Genomic DNA, 24,245 nt, shown 5'->3' with positions numbered 1-24,245 from the left:
CCCAGGAAGTCATCAACACTGACGAGCCTTCGCCGAAATTGAGCGCCACCACGGATTCTCTTCGGCACCAATGTGACAGGTATGGACTGGATTGCCAAAGAACATTTTGGCTAGGTTCAGACCAAGGTTTTTTTGTCCTTCCTGGCCCGATCTGCATTATTTGCTTTTTCTTCTGATAGTAACATGTTTTTCTGGTGTTTTCAGTCTGCAGTCCAGACTCAAGGAACACCAACAAGACTGCTCCGCAAACACTGTTCGTTGTCTCGATGTTTTTTTGCGAGCCCTGCAAGTCTGGAATGCCAGAAAGCCGTCACAATCTGTCAAATCTTTGCAGGTTTGTCTTACTGAGATTCCATTATGTCCACGGCAAGCATCTGTTTGACTACTTTCCCCTGCACTTGTTTTAGGAGGCTACAGATGAAGGTGAAAAGTTGCAAACCGATCTCCGGGAGGCCTTTTCTCATCACCAGTATCTAAAAGACTGCCTGGACCACAATGTTTTTGAGCCACTTGAAAAAGAAGCTTTAGATTCTCTTAAAGAAGCAGAAGCCCTTCAATTGTCTCTTAGGCAGACCTTAAAGGTAACAACTTAAAACCTCTCTTGATTCACAAGTCTGATGTAATAACTTGTTTTTTTAAATTTAGGAGCTTAGTAAAAAAAACAACCCTGAAACTGAGGGTCCTCCTGTCAATGTCGTGGAGGAGATGAAGGTGTCTTTGGTGGCGTCTCCACGAAAAAGCAAACAATCGCCTAAGAAAAAGTCTCAAGTTCAGGTTCAGCAATCTATTCCCCCCACAGTGACATTTCCAACCAATCAGGACGACTTGACAAGGACAAAAAACAATGTTTTGGAAGACATTCAAGTCCCCCCGAGAACTAGAACATTAACAGAAGAGTCCTCACTTCAGAAAAGGACAGTTTTGGTAGAAAATAAACATACTGAATTTGAAGTGTCAGATAAAATCCAGCAAGATGTTCTTGAAGACTCTCAGTTCCTCCCACCTGGAAGAGTTTTAAGGACTGAAAAAACAAATAAAGATCAAGTTGTGGATGATGTAGAGAGAAATGTAACAGCTCAAGTTTCTCAGTTTGTGGAGGGAATTATTGAATCTGCCATGAGTGATGTTGAGAACCAACCAAAGGAAGAACTCCTAGTATCAGAAAACAAGGAAATATTGTCACCTTTACAAGTTGTCACGGAAATCCCGCCAATCGATGTTGTGGACGAAAGCAAGATCTTGAAATTACGGCCTACAACAAAGTCCACGAGTGTCAACTTCTCTCCACAGTTGTCAGAAAACCAGAAGCAAATTATGAGAAAGAATAATTCCAATCTGGACACTTTGGGTGACCTAACTCATGATGACCCCAAAGAGATATTTAGTGAAGAAACACAAAAAGCTTCAGGAAGTCTCGAAGCTTCAGTGGCTGAAATTGTCAGTGGAATTATTGACTCTGCTCTGAGGAACGTCGATTTGCTATCAAGGAAAGAATCGCTTGATTTTGAAAAGACAAAAATGTCATCAGTTGTCCCAGAGGCTAGCCAAATAGAGTTTTTGCCCCAACAGGCTGAAAACCTGGATCCAATAACACCGAAGCAAGACTACATAGAGGTAAGAACTGAAGCTAACCAAGAACCTGGCACCTTTCAAGAAGAAAGAAAAGAACCTGAAAGCCAGGAAGCTACTGTCATTGCTGATTTCATCACAGAACTTATCCAGTCTGCTGTTAAAGATGCTTATTTACCAACACAGAAAGATCCCTCAGAGTTGGACCATGAAAAAACATTGCTAGCCGCCAATCCTGAAGTCGTTAGCGTGGAGGAAGAAAAGATCATAGCACCCACGAGAAAATCCAAGAGTTTAAAAATGGCTACACAACCGCAAGAGAAGGTAACAGTAACCAAAGATGAATATGATCTGGAACCTGAAGACCAGGCGGAACTTTGTCAAGGTTCCTTTGGTCTGGAAGTGAAAAAAGAGTCTGAAAATGAAGAAGCTTCTGTCAATCCTGTCACAGGAATAACTGAACCTGCCATAACAGATGTCCATTTACTCCCAAACAAAGAAGAAACATCATCAGCTGTGGTAACACCCTCTCAAGATGTAGTTGGAGACAAAAACCAGGTCTCGAAAACCCGAAAAAAATCAAAGCGTGGAAAACTTCACGGTGAAAAAGTCACAGCAACTGAGCAACAGTCAGATTCCAGCAACCAAACCAAGGAACCTTCAACTCCTCAGCCGCCCCAAAGAAAGTCAAGAAGATCAGAATCTGCAAAAACTGGAATGACTTTGACACAAACCCCCAAATTACCTTCCAGGAAAAAGTCCAAAAATGAAGATGTCTCTTCCAGCCCAAGTATTGCCGTCAATGTTGTCCTCAACCCTGAAAGTGGACTCCAAGCTACACCCGAACAATCAAGTTTTGAGGGTAGTAAGCTATCACCACCAAAAAGAAGGCCAAAGAGTTTGAAGTCTTCCCCAGAACCTCAGAAAGTCCAAGACCAAACCCTTACAAAAGAAGAACCTCATACCCTGGAAACCAAGACTACTGAGCTAACAGTTTGTAGGGTCCTTGAAGAAAATACCTCAGAGACAGAGTCAGGTCATGTGACTCTTCAACAAACAACAACACCAACGGAAACCCTTATAGAGTTAGAACTGTTAGAAACTGAAAGACTCGAAGAGGCTGAAGATTGTGAGGAGTCAGCGATCTCTGTTGAGGACTCCAACGTGGAGCTAGAAAAATCTCTGTTCTTCATTGATTCGATCCCAGGTGGCGCCATCGTAGATACTTTGCAACTCAATATCTGCAATCAAGTCCAGGACCAGGAGGTTTCTGTAGTGGACCGCGAGTCTAAGGAAGACTCTTCTGTGCTTTTAACAACTCTTCAACCCAACGCCACAGAAATGATAGAAATTGTATTATGTGAAAAAAGCATGGAGAAGACGGCAACTGGGTTGGAATCTTTGCAAAATGACCAGGACGGAGTAACTGGGCTAGAAGAGTACGGTGCCAACTCTGTGTTTACAGATACTTCTCAAGATACTTCTATGGGTATTCATGTTTTACCAGTGGAGATGGAAGAACATCAAGAAGACCAGAAAGACAAACTAGCGAGTGGAAATGAAGATTGTGAAAAACCCATGAACAACATATCTTTGGTGGAAAAGCAAGAAACAAGCAAAGAGACCAGGGAAGCCATTTTGTTCCCCCTAGGAACAAGTACAGAGGAAAAACCCAGTCTTGGGACTGAGGAGAAAACTCCACTGAAGGAGGATCCGAAGAAAAAAGCCCAATCAGATAAGCCCAAACAAAGTGGAATGGCACTTGGGTTTCTTCCAGCAACCCAAGCAAGCACCTTTAGCAACGAACAAGAGTCAAGTATGGAGCCAACCCAAAGATCTACGTTGACAGATAACTTCTCAGATGTTAAAGCAATCGCAGAGACGGAACTTGTCAATGAGAGCGAGGTATTTGTCTTCGTGGCTTTCGAAACCCAATTCCGTCAATCTGAGTTTCTTCAATATGTCTGCTTGTTTTTGTTCTTTCAGGTGGAGAACGCCTCGGCTGTTCTGAGGCAGTTGGAGGCGGAGTTCCCCGAGCCCGCCCCGATCTGGGCCTCCGTCGAGGAAGTCCTGGACATGCGGAGACGGTGGGGACGATACCAGGACCGACTGGAATGCGAACATCACGCTCTTTCTGCACTGGAATTGCGTGTAGCCAATCTGTTCGGGGTCTCGGCCAATCTGGAACCAGCTCCGCTAAATCCACTTTGTCAGCAGCTGCAAGCCATGCAGGCCTCGTATCAAAAGTAAGTTTTAAATTATTTTAAATTATGATTCCTAATGCATTGGTTTGATTTGACTTGTTGAACATGTTAGCTTGTATATGCTAAAATCTGCAGTAAGTAAACAATTACTGCCACATGGAAATAATATATAAAACATAAATAATCATAAATATTAACTTTAAACTATAAAAATATATAATAACTTCATTATTACCTGTTTATTTATGTCTAAAATGTATTTTGCTGTGTCTGTATTCTCACCATCTTGCTACTATGACAATTAAATTTCCCGAATACATTCTCTAATCTAATCTAAACTAAAATATCAATACAAATCCAAGACAAATTAGACAAAAAGTTCTGGAAAAGATGTGTTTGTGGTATGTGCTTCCTTAGCATTAAGAAGAGGACCCGAGAAGGCTTGGAGCAGATAGATCTGGAACTAGAGGACAAGCGAAAAATGCAAGAAGAACTCCAAGTGGTTTGGGTTTGGTTGACGGCGGCTGACAGCCTTTTGGCGGAAATTGAGCCCAGCACCAGCGTGGCGGCAGAACTACAGGTAGGATTGACCATCTGAAATATTTTGTGGACTGGGTCTTCTTCTATGTAGTTCAAGAATTCAACATGGAACTTTTCTGGCGATTTCCTACAGGAGATCCATGCCCAGTTACACATACAGAAAGCCCTGGTTCATCGCATCGAGGAAAAACTGAGGTCTAAGTACTTTGAAATCGACATGGTTCCACTGGAGATTCTTAGCCAAATGGAGGAGATCCAAAAGACACTACAAGATGTTCAAGTTAAGGTAAAACTATTTAAATTTTCATTCTTTATTGAAAAGTTGAATGGAGGCAACCTCATTCTTGGGTAGATTTTCATCAAGACTCTTTGATGAACTATTCTAAATACAGACTAACACCCAATTGCTCTCTGATTGGTCCTCGCAGGTTGAAGAGGCCATTGAGAAGAGTGGACCAGTCCATAAAATAACCGCGAACCTGCTAGAGACGGAAGCAGGCCTGAGGTCAGTCCAGAAGAGGCTGGAAGCCAAAAGTTCTAGTCTGGAAGAGGCCGAGTTCACTCAAAAGGTGGGCAAGGTTATTTAGACCCAAGTGATTTATTCAAGACCTTAAAACTGGAATGGTAAAGACTATTGAAGTAAGGAAAATGGAAGTAACTCCATGTATTGTGGCAGCTGGTCTGGGAAGAACTGCAAGACTGGCACTCGTACCTGGTGGCGCTGGAGGCTGACATACAGGACTTGGAAGACCTGGAGGATGTAGTCTCTCTCAGGGAAAGATTGGTGGAGGTCCAGCAGCTCCATGTCCAATTGGCCAATCAGGCGGAGCAAAAGACAACACTCCTAAACCAGGTTTTTAATTGAAACTTTTTGGAAAACCTGTGCTTTTTATACACAAAAAACCCAAAAACCTGATTGTGTTTTGGTGGAATTGCTTTTTTCAGATGAAAACTTGGCTTCAGGAGCATCAGGAAATGATCACCGGGGCCAGGAGTTGGATGTCAGAGTCTCTAGAATGGCTCGGTGCCGCAAGAACGTATGCTACGGCTAATTGTCTGAGGGACCAGGTTCGAGCTCTGAAGGTAAGGCTATGAAACATGCCGACTTAGGACTTTTAAGTGTCCCTTTGAGGCCACTTAATGGATCTAGGAAAAAAGTGCTAGTAAGGGCTAGATCGACCCATCAGACCTAGATCACATCTCGGGTCCTTTTGGTTCCAGACGGTGTTGGATGACTCCGAACAGATACGAAGCACCTTGCAAGGTTTTGCCGGGATCCTGGACCAGATGTCCCAAGTGATCAACATCTCGAGTCTCCGAGAACAACTTCTAGAAACCGAAGGACAAGTTGCGGCTGTCCAGGACAGCTTTTCAGTTCCTTTGAGTCAACTGGAACAAGCTGCCCATGTGAGTCCCGGATCTTTAACATTTGCATTTTTTGCTTACCAAACCATCTATTTGTGTTATGGACCGCCTCCTAAGGAGGTTGAAAGGATGGAGACTGAAGTCAGGAAGATGGAGACTAATGTCTCTGAGATCAAGACCATCTTCTGCTCCCCGGAGACCTTTCCGAGCCCCAAAGAGAAACATCTAAAGGTCACCTTATTCTTTTCAAAGTAAGAGCTCCCGTATTCAATACCATTTGACCAACCACAGATGCTGGAGAAGAAGATTCAGTCCATGAGGAGTTCCATCACCGACATCCAGAAAGCCAGAGTCCACCTTTGTCTTCCGGAGAAGGGCGAGGACAACTTGACTGTCTTCATTGTCATCGATCAGCTCCAAACGTTGCTGCAAGAACTGGAGAAGGTCAGTTTGTCCATTGACCAAAGACTTACTCCAATGAGACACATTTTTGTCCTGTTCTGGTTGTAGAAGGTCCCAGCTTTGTTCATCCAGGAGAGCGCCACCAATCCTCAAAGGGTACAACCGGCAGCTACCCTACCAGAGGTAGAAGAAGACACAGACACATTTTTAACGGTATGGGTGTCCATTGGAAACTTGACAATTCTACCATTAAGTCTTACACTATCAAAACCTGACCAAAACCTTGTCTTCCTTCTAGGAGAACGTCACCGACCCGGGACACCTAACGATCGCCCACTTTCAGGAAGACGCCCTACAGCGCTCTGGAGCCTCTCTGATGAGGGTGGAAAGAACCAGTCCTGAACAGGAACACTTGGGGAGCCAACCCGTAAGAACTGATGTTCTAATATTTGGTCATTTTCCCAAAAAACCTCACTACCAATCTGGTTTCTGCAGCGAGGGCGTGATAGCGACGAGACTATCGATGTCATGACACTCCCAGCTGAGGAAACCGTGGGGGAGGAGCCACAAGAAGCCAAGGCAGGTGTTGGAAGAGGTGTTTTGTGGTGGCTCTGGGCTACTTTTCAGGGTACTTCTTCAGAGGTAACAAAAATCAAGGGTTGAAGGCCTCTTCTTCTGTTCTTGCACTTACCTTTGAAGACCACCATTTCTACCTCATATCTACTACTAAGCATGGAAGCCTTCTCTTGTGGATGTTCACAATTCAAGACTCCAAAAGTCTGGTGCACCTGTACCCTGTGTTGCATTCTGTTTTTCCACTAGCAAAAGTCTTAATAGCTTAGCATGTCCCTGCTTCCTCTACCAGTCACTTACAGTGGCGACTTAGTCAATGTTTTGATCACACTATATTTTCTGATTTTTTCTACTGTTCCTTCCCAACTTCAGGCAGTTAGCCATGTTCCCAGCCTACCAAGAACCCAAGAGGTCCCTGGACAACCTCAAGAGGTAATGTCCATTCATTAATAACCTGAATAAGCTGTTTGTTTATTGATGGTTAGTCAGTTTTTGTTTTTGTTCTCGTTTATTCAGGATTCTATCGCTACAGACCAGAGTTCCAATAAGGATTTCCAGGATAAACCAGATGAAAACATCAGTCAGAACGATCCAGAGCCCACGGTAAACTCCTCCTCCAGCGTCTCTAAAGGCCAACAACGATGTGTGCTATGCTAGCGGTAGGAAACATTTCACCCCCATTTAAAGGCAACAGGTTTCTTTTAAGGGCAAAACTACACGCTAAGTATTTTCCAATTTCTTTCGTAGAACAAAAAAACAATATCGTTATCTTAAGTTGACATCAAGATGCATTCGGTTTAATAACAGATTGTTTAATTAGCATGTAAGATAGCATGGACCTGATGTTTTTTGTCTCATTTTTTGACTAATAGACACACTCGCTGTTTTATAGTGACTTTTGCTAATATGCTAATAACGGTGTGTCTAAAAAAATCAGTTTTTGTGGAAAAAGTCCGATCTTTGGCAGTCACAAACTAAAACTCATGTTGGATCACAAATATTTATAGTTTTAGTGGCCAAAATGTTTATTATTATATGCTATTTAAATTCCATACGCTTTGCAAAAGAAAAAAACAAACAAACAACTTTGTTAGATAGATGGTTGTTGTGGTTGTATGACGTTAGCAGCTAATGTTAGCCAGTCGTCAGGCCTTGCTAATGTTAGCCAGCCTTTTATAGGTTCTTCCAAAAATATTCGATATCTCTCTTTAACAAAAGACAATTTTCACAAATACCTGACAAGAATTTTCCTACGCCATTTTGTTTTTTAAAACTATCTTTGTATATTCACTATCTCAGTCCATGTTTACACTGCAAAAGTGATTCATAAAAGTGTTTTTTCCCATCAGGCAAATGAAACTTTTACTCATTGAACTCATTGCAATTAGCAGATGACGTTCACATTCAATTAAAAAACACAATCTGAGTTCTTATGGGTGTTGTAACCCGTCTTTTGTTCGCTCCACTTGCTGCAAATTGTCTTTTTTATCATGTTTGCATGGAAGACATGTCGTCTTTTTCCTCTCCTTGACAAACAAAAAAAAAAAGCACAAGTGACAATAAATTGGTAACCCCGTCTCTTTGTCTCTGTGTCTTTGCTCATTACAGCAAAACCAAAAATAACCAAATAATAACACTCACATACTTGCTTGGATTCTCCGCACTTTCAAGCCAATCATAACAAAATGGTCGATTGGGATTTTAACATTGAAGACGCAGCAATTAATGGCTTTTTTTGGACAACTAATGGACCAACTGATTAATCAGTAACTATTAAATTCTCCCAAAAAATAATTAAATAATTAAATTTTATTTAGGGGTATTATTATGGAGAAAACTAGTTTCAGCAAGTTTTTGTGCAAATAAGAGGGATTTAAAAACAACAATTATTTAATTTCAGATTTTTTAGGTTTTACATACTCTCTACAAAAAATAACAATAAAAAAAACAATAGTTAGCCACCATTTCAATGACTTTTAAAGGCACATACACATGCTAACGAGAAAAACTTCAGTTTTTACAGTAGTTTTCTCCAAAAATGTCACAATTCTAAATGTTTTTCTACCTTTGCAATCAATGGTAAGTAATCTTTTTTTATCATATTAGACCGCAAATAACTTTTATTAGGCTTAACTCGATGTCCATGTAGGTGGACGAGTTGTCCGATGGGGAGGACCTTCCTCAGGTTGGTGGCGCCGTGTCTTTGTGGACTGACTCCTTCGAGGAGGACCCTGGCGAGGAGCCGGTTTGGCGCCAGTTCCCTCCGGAGAGACGCCCATCGGTAGGAGACCACGTCCCACAGGAGTGGGACCACACAGTAGATGTGGGAGGTTCCTCCTCACACCAGGAGGCCTTCGGAGCCTTCTCGGGTAACATCAGCGGTGAGTCAAAATTGAATAAAAATTGCTTCTTAATGATCTAGATTTGTATTTTATTTTCTCCAGCGAAAGCCCTCGACGCCACGCCCCCTATCCATGATCCCGCCTCCTCGCCGAAGACGGCGCTCACCCTGGAGGCCTGCCGGACTTACTTCTACCGGCGAGGCTACGTAAGTATCATAGGACGCCGATTATTTTGGTCCTCGTTGTTGTTGACGTACGCCATCGCCCTCAGGTCAAGCTGATGTCCGAGTGTGGCGGCAGCATCGACCACGTCAAGCGTGTCAAGTCCATCCTCAACGATGAGGAGAAAGCCGAAGGGTTGACCGGCGGCATGGCGCTTAAAAGCACCGGGACGGGTGGGTAACAAGAAAGATTTTGGGGTTGAAATTTAAATTCTTGAATTTTATAACAGCATTTACTGTGGGCAGGGGTGATTGAACGTTGGGAGCTGGCGGGGGCCCAGATGGATGACAGCCGGGAGGCGGAGGGCCAGGACCAACGAGGGTGGCTGGACGCCGAACTCCGTGATGTCACTTCTTGGCTGGATGGGAAGTTGCCCGAGTTGGAGGCGCTATGCCAGATTCCGCCTTCTGCCCGCCTCAAAGACTTTGAAGACGAAGTCGGGAGGCTCAAGGTAGGATTTTTGTTAAGGCTGAGTCCAGTTTGAGTTGCCAGATCGAATATCCAGTAAAAAAAAAAAAAAAAAACATGAAAAATAGCATGTTTATGGCCATCAAGGGAAAAGATGAATACTTCAAATATATGACATTTTGAAAAGTTGAGTTTTTTAACCTGACCTGAAATTAACGTGTTCGGGTTCGATTCCCAGGTGGCGCAGAAGGCCTTCTGCGACCGCAAGCGTATCATGATCTCTGTCAACCTCGCCAGTCGTCGCTTCCTACTGGCCGTCGGACTCGATGAGCGCTCCGCGGCGCTAAAGACGGCGCTGGGCTCGGCCAATCATGCCTGGATGCGAGCCTGTGGCGCACTGGAGAGCTGGGAGGCGGGGCTTCGGAACGCCCTCCTGCGGTGTCAGGTTAGAGAATGAATACCACGGGTTCAGATTGGACGATAGCAAAAGATGAGGCTTATATGTGAGAGAAAGAAGGGAGGATTAGCTTTAAATTCAAATTAGCATTAGCTTTAAATTGGAATCATTATGATGTTTAATGGAATATAGCCTGTTTTAAGAAAATAATCCAATTAGACCTATTTGAGTGTCTTTTTGGCGACCTGGGTATTTGCAATTGTCTTGTCATCATCCCTTGACTATGGATTTAAACCCCGTGTGCATTTTTTTACGTTTTTTTTCAGGAGTTTCATGAGTCGTTACACGCATTGATTTTGTGGCTAGCCCAAGTGGAGCAAAAATTAACCGCGGGGGAGGAGCCTCGAACCTCGGTCTCTTACGCCGCCCTCCTGGAGAAACGCCACGATTTGGAGGTAAAAGTACGGCGCCCCGACGCGGCCACCAATGCTCAGCTCCTCAACTGTATGGCGCCCCCGTTAGGCTTTGCGGGAGGAACTACGCGCCAAACAGGCAACGGCCGCGGAGCTCCGTGACCTCGGCGGTCAGTCGCTCCCAGAAACCCGGCGGGACCCTGTGGACTGCGTGGAAACCCAGGAAAAAGTCCACGCCGTGGCCAACAAGATGACACTCCTCCTCAGGCACATTGGCCAAAAACTGGACCACCTAGACCGAGATCTTCAAACCCTTCGTCAGGGGGAGGCGGCTTCTCCGGACAGGTACGTTCCCCAACATTTTTGTCAATGATAGATTTGAATACAAAGTTAAGATCAAAAATTTCGTCTAAAAAAAATACCAACAAAAATAATCCTTATAGTTTTGTATCAAAGTACTGTTTAATATCTAAGTACTGTTTAATATCCATGTACTGTTTAACAACAATAATCCTTATAGTTTTTTCTCGAAAATTTTAAATTTTATTCTTCTCAATACAACGTCATCTATTATTACACTAATATAACTACAACCAAAACAAAAAAATATTATTTATTATTTTTTACTATACTTAAAAGCACCATTTTGTTACCCGAACTTTAATTTCATCTCCCATTATCATCATAACAAAAAATCAGTACCTCAACCAATGAGATGTCACCATCTCATTATCATACTCCTATGCTCATTGGTCCTAAACCAGAAGAGGCGGGGCATACCTTTCCCCATGAATTCTTTAAAAAAAAAACCTCCTTGCTTATGCGCACAGGAGGTCGGACCCGGTCCCAAGTCCGGCAAACGGCGCCCCCGTCCGGCGGTCCTTCCTGGCACGCGCATTGCGGGCGGTGTTCCCACTGCACGTCTTTCTGCTGCTACTGTTGGTGCTGGCCTGCTCAGTGGCGCCGCAAGAACCCGCCTCCCGAGGCTGCTCATTGGCCACCAACTTTGCGCGTTCCTTACACCCCATTTTACGCTCCACTAACGGACCACCACCCACGTGACGGACCACCCTAACGTCCCCCTACTTCCTTACCTAAGAGATTTAAAACCCCCAAACTCTAATTCAACTAAAAAACAACATTATTTCATTGGTTATCAACGTAAACAAAACAGAATTTTCACTTTTCAATGCCAATTTTTTTGTTGTGCCGTGTATTTTTTTGAACCATTTTTTGGATGAACCAAACTAGCACCCGCGCTAGCTTTTTTTTGACTCTTTAGCGCCACCAGGCTTCGACTTTTTCCCAAATTTTGCAATTCCTGAGTCTTTTTATCCAATCATACATCCACTGAAAACGAATAATTTACGTCAGGAAACTTCAGGACAACTGTTTGCAACCTTTTGTTTTATTTGTCCAACTGTATTTCTGGAATATTGTATGTCAATAAATAATTTTTGGTTGACCTTTGCGTGTGTGTGTGTGGTTGTTTGTGGGTTTGTGAAAATGTCTCACAACAGGAGGGAATTGAAATTGAGTCACTCCTCTTGTCAATCCTTTTGTAAAATCTGTTAATCCGTAATCCCACTGGCACTTCATTGGTGGATTTTGTCTGGGTGCAAGCCTTGTCCAATGACATAAAGATCCGGGTGAGATGCAGAACGTGGAATCCCTCTGAGTTCTGATTGGCTTGCCCACAATTCCTCTTTTCTAGATGCTCCATTATTGTGACTGTAACAACAAGAAAAGTATATTAACAACATATATATATTTTTTTTAGCCTCACAGGTCTAAGGTCGAGGGTTCAATCCCAGGTGGGTCCTCACTGTGTGGGGTTTATATGTTCTCCTTGGGCTTGCATGGGTTTTCTCTGGGTACTCTGGTTTCCTACCACATCCCGAAAACTTGCATGCTAGGCTAATTGGATGCTAAATAGTCCCTAATTGTGTGTGATTGGTTGTTTGTCTCCTCTGCATGTTCACCCTAGGCTTGTGTGGGTTTTCTCCAGGTATTCTGGTTCCCTCCCACATCCCCAAAACATGTATGCTAAGCTAATTGGACGCTAAATGGTCCTTAGCTGTGAGTGTGATTGGTTGTTTGTCTCCTTGTGCTCTGTGATTGGCTGGCCACTGATTCAAGGTCACCCTGAAGTCACCCTTATGAGGATAATTGGTTCAGAAAATGAATAATTGAATGTATTTTTTAGTTCTCACCATGGCACACACACCGAAGGCTCGCTTCCAAACGTCTCAGCCAAGGAAAGAAGCGACGACCTTGGGGTCAAATCCATACTTCTCTCCGAGAGACTTCGGCGAATCAAACGTCCTCGAAACGGAATCGAACGTACGTCACATCCGTCGCCATTCGACGAACGTAAACCACCTCCCACGGAAGTCCAGGCTTGAATAAGTTGAGACGCCGTACGAGGTTGGGCCTCAAACAAGGAGGGCGAAACCGGACAGAAAACTGAACGTACGTTGGCGAAGCTGCGAGGCGATTCGTCGGCGCTGTTCTCTCTTGACCATCGATGGGTTTTTGGCGTAGTGGGTGGCGATGGCGCTTTGAAAGGGTACGAGGGGTTTAAAAATGGAGGGTTGGTTAGGTGTCTTTGACCTTCTGGTGGACTTTGGAGTTCTCGGTCTACTGGAGGACTGGCTGAAGAGGGCGGGGTTGGCGTTTTTTTAACATGGCGGGGACTAGGAAGTCTTCGGCGAGGAGTTTTGGAAATGGACGGTGTAGTTGGTAATATTCGGCCTTTGGACTGTAGCGAATTTGCAGTTTTAGGAGGCACTTGAGAGACCGGAGTAGTAGTTTCTGGGGTAAAAACTTCGTCATCCTCTTGCGTAATCAAAGCATCATCCCGATTGGTTGACACTTCGGAATATTTGTCAGACTCCGAATCGGAAGAATACTTTAAATATCTTATTTTTCGGACCTTTTTGGGGGATTTAGCGAAACGGACATCCTTCATTGGGTCTAAGTCGGGTTGATTCATAATGGTTTCTTGATGATCTTTGATGAGGAACGATCCTTTTAAAGGTTTAGGCGTGGCTCCTTTGCTGGGTAAAACCGGTCCGGATTGAATGGACGTTCGTAGTCTTTTTGAAAAACAAGGGCGTTTTACTACGGGGGATTTCCCGGGTTTGGGGTCTTCGTCCGGTTGGCTTTCGAATGAATTGTCCAGCAAGACCTCCAAAGTGGGTGGAGGTAGATGATCCAGATCCAGACAGTCGCTTTGAGTCCTAGTTTTCCCAGGGTTAACTATAGTCCTGACATTAGTTAAACCGGGTAAAACCGGTACGCCACATTTCCGTACACCCTTAAGCGGTCCTGGGACATCAGGGTTGTCCATGTCTTCAATCCCTTGGCTGAAGGTATCAATGAGTTTTTTGACTGAATTTCTTCCCCTATACAGGGCTGATTGGGGTCTCGGGGATGCTGGGGGTGTCGGAGGTGGTGTGGGTTTACCATAACCCCAATTTTTTTGGTCTTTTTGCTTGTCTTCGTCCAGGGTTTTGGTAAGGTCCTTCAAAGGAACGAAACCTTCACGTAAGTTGCCGTCTTTCTCTAAAATTGGGTGTTTTGGTTTCGGGGGGTCGGTTGGTAAAGTTCTTTGGTTTTGCCAAGGGGTGGTCTTCGGGTTTTCCTTATTTTTGTTGATTTTTCTAAACTTTTGCCCCGTTTTTTTCAGGTCAGGCCAAGTGGAATCGTCCCTGCCACCTCGCAATGATTCCACAGAACGGGAGCGCTTCTCGTTAGCCGCTAACATCGTCTTACCCGCATTTTTTCGGTCAGTTGTCTGTGATCTTTTCATGGTAGGTCTACTATCTTCATCAGTTCTTCGCCCTCGACCCGATTTCGGACAAACTGCCGCTTTAGCGCTTTGCGCTTGAACAAAATGCATTTTTCCACTCAACGCATTTTTCATTTTGAGAGTCATTTCAACGTTTTTCGGGTTTTCAATGCGTCTGAACGGTAAGCGCCGTGGTCTTGGTTCGGATTCCTCAAGCGGCTTTCTTAAGGGTGCTTGCCCATTGCTCAATTCTCCATCGCTCTTACAATACTCGTCTTCTTCACCATCATCCAAGGACGCCGATCCTAGCAACGATTCGCCCTGTGCGTTGGACATCATGGCGCAAATGGACGCCAAAGAGCTCAACGACGTTAGGGAAGCACTTGGACTTATTCGGGGTGCCGGATTCTTAACCGGCGCTCCTACCACAGAGCTATTGTCCACCAAACCGACATGAGTACCTTCTTTCGATCCACCGCTAGCACTTCTGTGATGCTTTTCAGACCCGGCCAAGGATTCGCTTTCCGCCCCGATGCCGCTATCCTCGCTAAATAGCGCCGAATCCTCCGGGCCGAGTTTACGTAGCGACGCCAACTCCAACCGAGACGCCACTCGCGCTATTCTCCCCTCCACGGCCCGTTTGACTCTTAGCTTTTCCTCCAAAAGCTCGGAAACAGAAGCAAAGTAGTCCACGGCTTCTTCCAGGGCGGAATCCCCGAGTCCTGCTACCGTCTGGCTAACGTTCTGCATCCTCTGGGCGGTGTATTGAAGCAATTGCTGCAACAAATCTGGCGGCGCTTCACTTGCCGAAACAGTCTTTAAAGACGCCGTCGTCCCCGCTAGTGACACTTTTTTAGTTTGGCGAGGCCAGGCAAGCTGATCCCCGTTTTCCCTTAACAGGATTTCACCCTCGTCGGCCATTTTTTCCAATGCCCGGATCATTTCCTCGTAGCGTAAAGCCATGAAAGAAACCATAGGTTGCATGAACGCTTGTGTCTGAGTAGCTTGTTCCAGTAGACCCAGAACCACATCGTATTTGTTTACACTGGGATTTAAAAAGGCATAAGCAGCTTGGTGGGCTTTGACCAACATCTCCGGGAAATCGATTTTCGCTAACTCCTTTTCAGTCTTTTTCGGCGCTTTTGGACCTCGTTTTCGGGGTTTCTTGCCTGATTTTTTGTCCGTCAGCTCCTCTTTACTTCCAGTTTTCTGTACGGTTCCGCCATGGTCTGTTTGTACCTTGGCTTTATCCGGTTTCTTTAACTCTGGGCCTTGTGGTGCAGGGTTAGCATCCTTTGTGACGATAGCTTTTCGGATGGTTGTTTTTCTGTCTTTGGTCTCGCCATCCCTCGCCACGAGACCTTTGCGATGATCTCCGTCTGGTAAATGAGCTTCTCGGGGTGCGGCGGGTAACATTCTGCCTCGCCGTAAGGACCCCAGATGGACCAAATTGTTCCCTCTGGATGGTGAACATCCCATTTTTCGTATTTTCACAATCGTACACTTACTCGTACGTCATCTCGGGGGGGTTTGGGGTCTTCAACCACCTGCTTTGTCGGACGACAGAAGCGGTTTAATCCAATAAAATCTCTCCGTGGGAGGTTGCAACTGAAATATGTCCAAAAATCCCATTTTACATGATCTTGCCGCTTGTTAAAGATGATTAATTTAAGTCTGCCAGTCTCTCAATGTTTTTGTAGGAATTTCCCGTGGCGTGCTAAGGAACAGGGCGCCGTATATCCGACATTGGACGAGCAGCTGAAAAGATTAGCGAGGCTTTCCTGTGGATCCTCAGGCAAGTAAACATGTCATGTTAAAGCGTGTAAAACTCACCTACTTGTAAGCACATAAGCTCATTTGGGTAAAGGGGGGTTGGCTTCAGCTACCTTTTTATAGTTGGTACAAGTATATTTTTTGGAGAGAGACGGTACTGCAACAAAGCAACCAAAATAAGTAAAAAATATAATAAGAAATATTGGCCAGCTAAAACAATACATGTGTAATTACACACAAAAAAGTCTAGAAATCAAGTAATATATCCTAATTCATCACAACTTTATTTGCTGTGTAGGTTTATTTATGCAAAATATTATCTTTAAACAATGTATTAATAACCTTATTTTGATGCTTTATAACTGGTCTTTAAAAAGGGGGGATTTGTTACTGTATTTTGATTTTGTTGGTGTTTTTATAGGTTATTTGAGCACTTCCCCACTTATTTATGTTGTGACTACTTGTTATTTTGACTACTTTTTTATTTTCTTATTACTATGTGCCTCTGTTTGTTGTTGTCATTTGTGCACTTCAGGTGAAGCTGTAAATGTCATTACACTTGTGTAATTACAATACATTCAATGCAATTCGATTCAATTTAATAATGTTGTAATAGCTTTGTTAGAATTGGGGCGAAAATACATTTTAATTTGCTGTTATCCCCCTTCATTACATGTCCTCAATATTGGCAAATTATCAAATAAAATAGTAAAGTTTCGAAATTCCTATTGCCCTTAGAGGGAACCTTATTCAGCAGGTGGCCGTAATTACATCTGGTCTTTTGCGCGACGCCTGGAATGAGCGCAGTCACCAACTTTTCAAAAATTCACGACCAAGTAAATATTACTGTTTTTACCGTCTTCGAGCACATTATATTCATTTTTTGGTGCCATAATTACGTGCGCTTGGTATTTCTGGTTAACCTAGAGCTAACGTTAACAGCTAATAGAGTTCGGTCGTGTTGAAATTTCTGGTTAGCTTCAAGCTAACGTTAGCAACTAATGACGTTCTGTCGCTATTACAATGTCGTGTTTCGGTAATTATTTCTGTCTTCTCTTTATCTCAGTAGACCATCTCAACAGGTCAAGATGATGAAAGCAACTAAACAAATGTGTCGTACCTCCCCCATTTTTGGGGTAACCCCCAGAGATAACCCTCTCAAATGGAAAAGACTGGGTTATAAAAGAATTAGGAATTGGCTAGAAGAACAAAGTCCACCAAAAAGCCGCAGCAAGATTGTCACTAACGTTCAGAAAACATCTATACCCAAGTTCATTTTCATTGAGCAGGAGGAAATGACCTCATATTTAAAACTTTTAGGTGAGCAAAATACACGCCACTATCTACTGACTACCCTCAAACTAATCCAGATTAATTTTATTCCAGATGATGGTTTTATTCACAAGTTTTTGTTGATGGACATTTGCTTTAAAGTGACAGACAAGGTAAGCAGATACATTTATGCTATAAAAATATAAATATTCATGTTCCAAATTGTGTTTTTTTTCAGTATCTTCTGGCCATGGTTTTTATTTACTTCAAAAGGTCACATTTGACCCTTGCTGAATACAACAAGAATAACTTTTTCATCGCACTGTAAGTTTTTGGAAAGTTTTATTACATTATGTTAATGCATTATGGAGGGTATAGCTGCTGAATACTTCATTTTTTGATGATTACAAACTACTTTTTATCAGCTACGCCAAATTAGGGTGCTCGGACGTTTGGTCTTCGGCTACACTGCTGCTAATATTTCTTCTACTATTCCAATAATATTTCGAAAAACATACCTAAAACGTGTCAACTAACCTCACATTAATTCATTTTAGGCACCTTGCCAACACTATGGAGGAAGATGAAGAGGAAAATAAATGTGAAATTTTCCCATGGGCTTTGGGTAAAACATGGAGAAGGAAGTTTCCACAATTTCTCAGGCAAAGAGACCAACTTTGGGCACGTATTGACTTCAGAGCTGCTGTCAGCAGAGGCTACTGTGAACAGGTAAGCTAATTTCCTTCCTTGTTCAAAAATGTAATGAGATTCAAAGCTTCACCCCAATGTGCACATGTAATAATAACAAACCAACAAATAATCAATAAATAATAATAATAATAAATAAGTAGTCACATGATCTAAGTACTGTTTAATATCTAAGTACTGTGTAATATCTAAGTACTGTGTAATATCTAAGTACTGTGTAATATCTAAGTACTGTTTAATATCTAAGTACTGTTTAATATCTAAGTACTGTTGAAACCAGCTCTCAAAATTATATTCATAAGAGTTTAATATCTAAATATCTACTGTTTTCAAACAGTACTTAGATATTAAACAGTACTTAGATATTAAACAGTACTTAGATATTAAACAGTAGTTAGATATTAAACAGTACTTGGATATTAAACAGTACTTAGATATTAAACAGTACTTGGATATTAAACAGTACTTAGATATTAAACAGTACTTAGATATTAAACAGTACTTAAATATTATACCCTATTTAGATGTTATACCCTATTTAGATATTAAACAGTACTTAGATATAAGCATTACTTAAATATTAAACTCTTTCTCTTAGATATTACCCATAATAAGTAGTCAAGAAAATAAATAAGTAGTCAATTCTAATAATAATAATTCTGACTTGGAAGGAGTGCTAGTGCTCACAACATGGCCGAACAACCCAACGTTTATCGACCTCAATTTAACACATGGAAATCTTTCAACTGGGCCACCCCGCCTTCCAATATGCGCCGAAGTACTGCTTCTCCTGGCACCTTTCCACTGCATTTGATGGCAGTTCCTTGCCTCCTTGCAGGTGATGGCCATCACGCCAACTCACTTTGCATGGAAACGAGAGCGCTCAGAGCAACACAGTGGCGCTCACAGGCGTTACGAAGAAAAAAACAAGTTCTGTCTTCCCCGCGGTCCGACGGCATCCCCAGTCTTTTGTGCTCACTGTAAGGACAAAGACGCATTCAAGCAGAAGTCTGTTTTCGACCCAGTACCCCGAAGTCTCCCTCTGCATAGCTATAACTTTGCACGTCCTAAAATTACCTGCAAGAATATGAAGAAAACCCCACTTGGGACAAGTGAAACTCGCTGGAGATGGGGATCGAACACCGGTGACCAAGCATTTTCTGCGCATACGTTGTACCTGGTAAGTTCCATAAATTAATATACATGTTCTATTGTGTTTAAATGTCGCTAATGCATATAGATATTGTGTATATATAGAGAGATTAGGCTCTACTTAAAGAGGAATAAGTGGGATATTTTATTTCTAGCCATAATATTGAGTATAGCCATTCAATATATGTACTTCATGTACTTTTTAAACGTTTAACAAATATTACTGTTAATATGGACCAAACATGGCCGCAATAATTGAAAAATTGCAGTTGTTTGCTATCATTTCTGATAAAAAATCTTTTACATGAAACATACGTTGAGCCGAAGCTAAAAACTTTAAATCATAAAAAGTCCAATATTTGTAATTTGAATGTTTGATGACATTTTTATGTCATCTTTTAGGGAACGGCTTCCTCAAAGTCCTCCATGCATGAATACACCACTGAAGAATAGTGTTTCATCACTTCAGCCTTCTTTCAATATTCTATTATACAAAATATCAAAATTTTACAGCTAGATTGCTAGTTTGTTTTCAAAGGCTATTTAAAAAAATGGGATTGTGTACAATTTGTTCTCTGTGTAACACCCATGAATATTTAATATATATTTGGCAATAATTTATTACATAAGTGTGCAGTTTTGAAATGTCAATACATGTTAAAGTTCACTGGTTGCTATTTCTCTTTTACTTGGAAAACATGCATATGATTTTGGCACTTTAATGTTATGTGGCTACAATATCTGTCTTAAAATGGCCGACAGGCTTTGACGCCCCTCCCAGTTGTATCATAGCGCTCATAGGATATCCACCCTTCCTTAGCGTCATCCTCCTGTCTGGTGACATCAACATTAGCTCCTTCTTGTATACTTCCTGCTTCTTCGTGTAGGATGGAATTACTAAAAGTAATTCAATTAATGCATTTTAGACGAAATTAGATACATTTGAGATCTCTTTTTGTGATTTTTTACGACGTTTCCCTCAGCTCGAAACTAAAGGTACAAACCGAAAGGCAGTAATAATATTGACTCGAAGCCGATTACAGCCATGATGGCGTCGAGCTATAACGCTAAGGAAGAGGACGGCCACCACTCGGGCCCCTCGAACCATGGCGGTGGTGGGGCCGTAAAAAGCAAGAAGCCAGATAATACGGCTTTTAAACAACAGAGGCTACCCGCTTGGCAGCCCATCTTGACGGCTGGAACCGTGCTGCCCGCATTCTTCGTCATTGGTCTCATCTTCATTCCCATTGGCATCGGCCTCTATGTTACTTCAAACAACATTAAAGAGTTTGAAGTGAGTATCACCTTTTAAATTGCTTATTTTTTTGATTGTTGACAATGGCACAAATGTATGCAGAAATCGAAAGTATTTGCTAAGATGTTATTTTTAGCATGTCAGCTGGGTTACAGTAAAACCTGATTACAAATGGCTATGTTCCTGGAATTGTAGAGAATTTACTCACATTTCAAGCTAAGATAAATATTGCATAAAGTGTGTGTTTTAAATCTAATTTAAATACACCTATTTGCTTTTGCGCAGTGTAAAATATATTGTTAAAGTTGTTTTGCTAAGTAAATAAGCACAAATAGATTTTCTTTCTAGACTCAAGATTCATCTTTGCATGCAGTATCAAAGTGTTCTATTTATTTTCAGTTATTTATTATTAAACTGTTTACTCTAGTTAAAAAGATCCTGATACCAAGTAACTTTTCATCGTTACAAGATGATTGCATTTCCTGGTAACCATTTACAAGTGAATTCCACTACATTATGACCCCCAAATATACAGACATGTTTTGCATTACTGTGCAATTTTTTGCATTTTTTAATTCTCATGCGCATTTGATTTTCAGCTTGATTACACTGGTGTGGACATGTCAAGCCCCTGTTTCACTTGTGCCAAAAACTACAGTTGGAACAGAACAACACCTTGTTTTTGCTCAGTGAATTTCACTTTGGAGCAGCCTTTTGAGGTGCGTCCTACCTACCTTCCTTCCATCTCCAGCTCTCCAAATGAATAATTCATGTCTGTCTACCTTATTGATTGATTTCTGTCTGAACCACATTGCAAATGGCGGAATGACCAGTCTCCAATATTGATGTAAAGTGAAGTGAGGGGCGAAAACAAGCAGAGAGGATTCGGGGTTGCTTGTCATAATATGTTTGATTGTCAAAAACGTATACATGATTTTGATAGTGCAGTTTTTCTTATTTTTAGACTTTGCCATAATTAATTTGGTTCCCATTTCCCTTTCAGAGCAACGTCTTCATGTACTACGGCTTATCCAACTTCTATCAGAACCACAGGCGCTATGTGAAATCCAGAGATGACAGTCAGCTCAACGGAGACCGCTCTGCTTTGACGGTACATTTTATTTGCCATTCACTGACCTTTTATATCGTTGCCTTTCAAAGTCCCTGTACTTGAACGTAACACAGTTTCCTCACTCCCGCAGAATCCCAGTAAGGAATGCGAACCTTATCGTACCAGTGAAGGCCAGCCCATTGCGCCTTGCGGGGCCATTGCCAACAGCCTCTTCAACGGTGAGAAGAAATCAATGCAAATATATTGAGAAATGCATCCCAAAGTTAGGACAAATAATGGCAAGTTAATGTCTTTTGCAGACACCCTGGTGCTTTATCATATCGACTCCAATGGCACCAGAATCCAAATCCCTCTCATGAAGAAGGGCATTGCTTGGTGGACGGACAAGCATGTTAAGTTTAGGAATCCCGGCGGCAATGAAAACCTCACCATTGCTTTTCAAGGTAATTATAGTCAGGGAACATCATCCAGGTTTCCAAAGATTTTTTACACCACTCTAGAGTTATCTTGGGTTATGCCAGTGTTGCGTCTTTGGCGCAATTGGAGAAGTTTTGGTAGCCAATGGGAAGATCGACATGCACAAATTTGACAAATGAGTTAATTAAACAGGGGTGCTCCGGACTAATTTAGAATTTTTAAATATGCCTTTCCTATTTGAAGACTTGTTTGCTTGCCTTCATTCTCAGGTACTAACAAACCAGTCAACTGGAGAAAACCAGTGTTTGAGCTGGACCCGGATGACCACGACAACAATGGCTTCATCAACGAGGACTTTATCGTGTGGATGCGCACGGCCGCCTTACCCACATTCCGCAAGCTTTACAGGATCATCCAGAAAAAGTCCACCTCAACCCCAACCCTGGCTAGCGGCAGATACACACTGGAAATAACCTACAGTATCCTTTTGTACTCCAAAATTATTTAATTAGCCTTTTTAAACTGCCAGTAAGTGTTTTTTTATTTTTTACATTTACCTAGAAAAAACATGAACCATTATTTTCATTACTTTGGAGATTAAACAGTACTTGGATATTAAGCACTACTTAGATATTAAACACCACTTAGATATTAAACACTACTTGGATATTAAACACTACTTAGATATTAAACACTACTTAGATATTAAACACTAATTAGATATTAAACACTACTTGGATATTAAACACTACTTGGATATTAAACACTACTTGGATATTAAACACTACTTGGATATTAAACACTACTTGGATATTAAACACTACTTGGATATTAAACACTACTTGGATATTAAACACTACTTGGATATTAAACAGTACTTAGATATTTAACAGTACTTGGATATTAAACACTACTTGGATATTAAACAGTACTTGGATATTAAACACTACTTGGATATTAAACACTACTTAGATATTAAACAGTACTTAGATATTAAACACTACTTGGATATTAAACACTACTTGGATTTTAAACACTACTTGGATATTAAACACTACTTGGATATTAAACACTACTTGGATATTAAACACTACTTGGATATTAAACAGTACTTAGATATTTAACAGTACTTGGATATTAAACACTACTTGGATATTAAACAGTACTTGGATATTAAACACTACTTGGATATTAAACACTACTTGGATATTAAACACTACTTGGATATTAAACACTACTTGGATATTAAACACTACTTGGATATTAAACACTACTTGGATATTAAACACTACTTGGATATTAAACACTACTTGGATATTAAACACTACTTGGATATTAAAAAGTACTTAGATATGAAACCATGTGTTACATTCCCCAAATCTTGTTTTTGCTCTGATTTCCTTAATGTTTTGTAATCAGATTACCCCGTCTTGAGTTTCGATGGTCGCAAACGAATGATCTTGAGCACCATTTCCTGGATGGGCGGGAAGAATCCTTTCCTAGGCATCGCCTACATCACCGTGGGCTCCATTTGCTTCTTCCTGGGCGTGGTTTTGCTCGTCATCCACCACAAATACGACTCGCGTAACACCAGCGCCGATATCCCCAACTAAAAAAAAAACCAACCAACCAAGCGCTAACGGTTTCCGCGCAAACACACTGGCTACCAGTTTAACATATTTATCTGCAAGCGCCGTCCGCGTTGAAAGGCAAAGTCCGACGCTCGAGTCTCGAATGCTTCAAGTTAGCCGCTGAGAATGTCATTCTATGTGTAAAATGTATTTATCTGTGTATCCGAGGATATTTTATATGTTAGCATATAGCTTTGCAAATGGCTTGAATCCTGAAGGGCATGTATGTGTTTTATCTCCGTTTTTTGTCCACCTTGTGTACTATGAAATGAATGTACAAATTCTATTATATACATTGAAATGAAAGATTTCGTCAATCCCTTAAAATAGAAGCAGTCCTGTTTCTGCCCTCTTTGGTTGGTTAGATTTACCCAAAAAAATACCCATAATTCATCATGCATGGAATGTATTTAACACTCCATTGTCGAGGTAACCGTCTGTAGACCTGATAGGAGGATTTCTGTTAAACTACATTGCACAAATCTATCAGTGTTGCCCAAAGGACTTGCACTTGAAGGAATTGAACCTCACCCAATGTCGGTAGGGCTTGGTAGGTTTCTGGTAGAAACTGCTTTGGGTTTTCCCCCCTGTTCTAAAACAACCTTTTTTTGCAGAATTGCATGAAATTAAAACTTGTGGACTGTCCTCTATTAGGTGATTACGGTAATTAAAATGTCTTTCAATGTTGAAGAGGTGCCATGTGTTGTTTTCATGCTTGAAATATCGCTTTACGAAGA

The 24,245-nt window shown here is 41.7% G+C and overlaps 5 protein-coding genes across 6 annotated transcripts; 4 read left to right on the top strand and 1 right to left on the bottom strand.

The window, feature by feature from the left end:
• The first annotated feature begins 1,116 nt into the window (after positions 1-1,116).
• On the top strand, positions 1,117-3,819 carry LOC144206513 (uncharacterized). The gene is made up of 2 exons (XM_077731525.1): positions 1,117-3,474; positions 3,556-3,819. The coding sequence occupies exons 1-2, from the start codon at positions 1,117-1,119 to the stop codon at positions 3,817-3,819; spliced, it is 2,622 nt and encodes an 873-aa protein (XP_077587651.1).
• An 820-nt stretch (positions 3,820-4,639) lies between these two features.
• Positions 4,640-9,398, top strand: LOC144206512 (uncharacterized). Its single transcript, XM_077731524.1, has 15 exons — positions 4,640-4,645; positions 4,742-4,882; positions 4,990-5,166; positions 5,259-5,396; positions 5,535-5,720; positions 5,796-5,909; positions 5,970-6,122; positions 6,189-6,293; positions 6,379-6,507; positions 6,576-6,722; positions 7,026-7,085; positions 7,170-7,256; positions 8,803-9,034; positions 9,098-9,201; positions 9,267-9,398. Exons 1-15 carry the CDS (start codon positions 4,640-4,642, stop codon positions 9,396-9,398), a joined length of 1,911 nt encoding a protein of 636 aa, XP_077587650.1.
• A 2,427-nt stretch (positions 9,399-11,825) lies between these two features.
• Positions 11,826-16,041, bottom strand: pcare1 (photoreceptor cilium actin regulator 1). Its single transcript, XM_077731942.1, has 2 exons — positions 12,649-16,041; positions 11,826-12,166 (listed from the first exon to the last, which is right to left on the bottom strand). Exons 1-2 carry the CDS (start codon positions 15,705-15,707, stop codon positions 12,031-12,033), a joined length of 3,195 nt encoding a protein of 1,064 aa, XP_077588068.1. The 5' UTR covers positions 15,708-16,041; the 3' UTR covers positions 11,826-12,030.
• A 696-nt stretch (positions 16,042-16,737) lies between these two features.
• Positions 16,738-19,800, top strand: spdya (speedy/RINGO cell cycle regulator family member A). Of its 2 annotated transcripts, none has more exons than XM_077731708.1 (7): positions 16,738-16,837; positions 17,068-17,321; positions 17,388-17,446; positions 17,512-17,597; positions 17,831-18,002; positions 18,820-19,161; positions 19,536-19,800. In XM_077731708.1, exons 2-7 carry the CDS (start codon positions 17,090-17,092, stop codon positions 19,584-19,586), a joined length of 942 nt encoding a protein of 313 aa, XP_077587834.1. In that variant the 5' UTR covers positions 16,738-16,837; positions 17,068-17,089; the 3' UTR covers positions 19,587-19,800. The 2 variants fall into 2 exon arrangements, with proteins under 2 accessions (XP_077587834.1, XP_077587835.1); XM_077731709.1 differs by having other exon boundaries at positions 16,754-16,837; positions 17,071-17,321.
• A 135-nt stretch (positions 19,801-19,935) lies between these two features.
• On the top strand, positions 19,936-23,939 carry LOC144206639 (cell cycle control protein 50A-like). Its single transcript, XM_077731707.1, has 7 exons — positions 19,936-20,427; positions 20,988-21,107; positions 21,392-21,499; positions 21,591-21,678; positions 21,760-21,903; positions 22,147-22,356; positions 23,297-23,939. Exons 1-7 carry the CDS (start codon positions 20,179-20,181, stop codon positions 23,488-23,490), a joined length of 1,113 nt encoding a protein of 370 aa, XP_077587833.1. The 5' UTR covers positions 19,936-20,178; the 3' UTR covers positions 23,491-23,939.
• Positions 23,940-24,245: the final 306 nt, after the last annotated feature.

This window comes from Stigmatopora nigra, chromosome 13 (assembly GCF_051989575.1).
Source record: "Stigmatopora nigra isolate UIUO_SnigA chromosome 13, RoL_Snig_1.1, whole genome shotgun sequence".
In the NCBI taxonomy this organism is placed as follows: domain Eukaryota; kingdom Metazoa; phylum Chordata; class Actinopteri; order Syngnathiformes; family Syngnathidae; genus Stigmatopora; species Stigmatopora nigra.
The sequence above is the reverse complement of the archived record's forward strand: the minus strand, read 5'-3'. Positions and strand labels throughout refer to the sequence as shown.

Excerpts from the sequence above, each read along its gene's own strand:
- LOC144206513 (XM_077731525.1), top strand. The coding sequence starts at position 1,117 with ATGAGTGATGTTGAGAACCAACCAAAGGAAGAACTCCTAGTATCAGAA. Across the intron at positions 3,475-3,555 it reads AACTTGTCAATGAGAGCGAG|GTGGAGAACGCCTCGGCTGT; the intron begins GTATTTGTCTTC and ends TTGTTCTTTCAG.
- LOC144206512 (XM_077731524.1), top strand. Across the intron at positions 6,294-6,378 it reads ACACAGACACATTTTTAACG|GAGAACGTCACCGACCCGGG; the intron begins GTATGGGTGTCC and ends TCTTCCTTCTAG. Across the intron at positions 9,035-9,097 it reads CTTCTCGGGTAACATCAGCG|CGAAAGCCCTCGACGCCACG; the intron begins GTGAGTCAAAAT and ends TATTTTCTCCAG.
- pcare1 (XM_077731942.1), bottom strand. The coding sequence starts at position 15,707 with ATGGGATGTTCACCATCCAGAGGGAACAATTTGGTCCATCTGGGGTCC. Across the intron at positions 12,167-12,648 it reads CCTTCGGTGTGTGTGCCATG|TCACAATAATGGAGCATCTA; the intron begins GTGAGAACTAAA and ends TTGTTGTTACAG.
- spdya (XM_077731708.1), top strand. The coding sequence starts at position 17,090 with ATGATGAAAGCAACTAAACAAATGTGTCGTACCTCCCCCATTTTTGGG. Across the intron at positions 17,322-17,387 it reads CTCATATTTAAAACTTTTAG|ATGATGGTTTTATTCACAAG; the intron begins GTGAGCAAAATA and ends ATTTTATTCCAG. Across the intron at positions 18,003-18,819 it reads GCAGAGGCTACTGTGAACAG|GTGATGGCCATCACGCCAAC; the intron begins GTAAGCTAATTT and ends GCCTCCTTGCAG.
- LOC144206639 (XM_077731707.1), top strand. The coding sequence starts at position 20,179 with ATGATGGCGTCGAGCTATAACGCTAAGGAAGAGGACGGCCACCACTCG. Across the intron at positions 21,108-21,391 it reads CTTTGGAGCAGCCTTTTGAG|AGCAACGTCTTCATGTACTA; the intron begins GTGCGTCCTACC and ends TTTCCCTTTCAG. Across the intron at positions 22,357-23,296 it reads CACACTGGAAATAACCTACA|ATTACCCCGTCTTGAGTTTC; the intron begins GTATCCTTTTGT and ends TTTTGTAATCAG.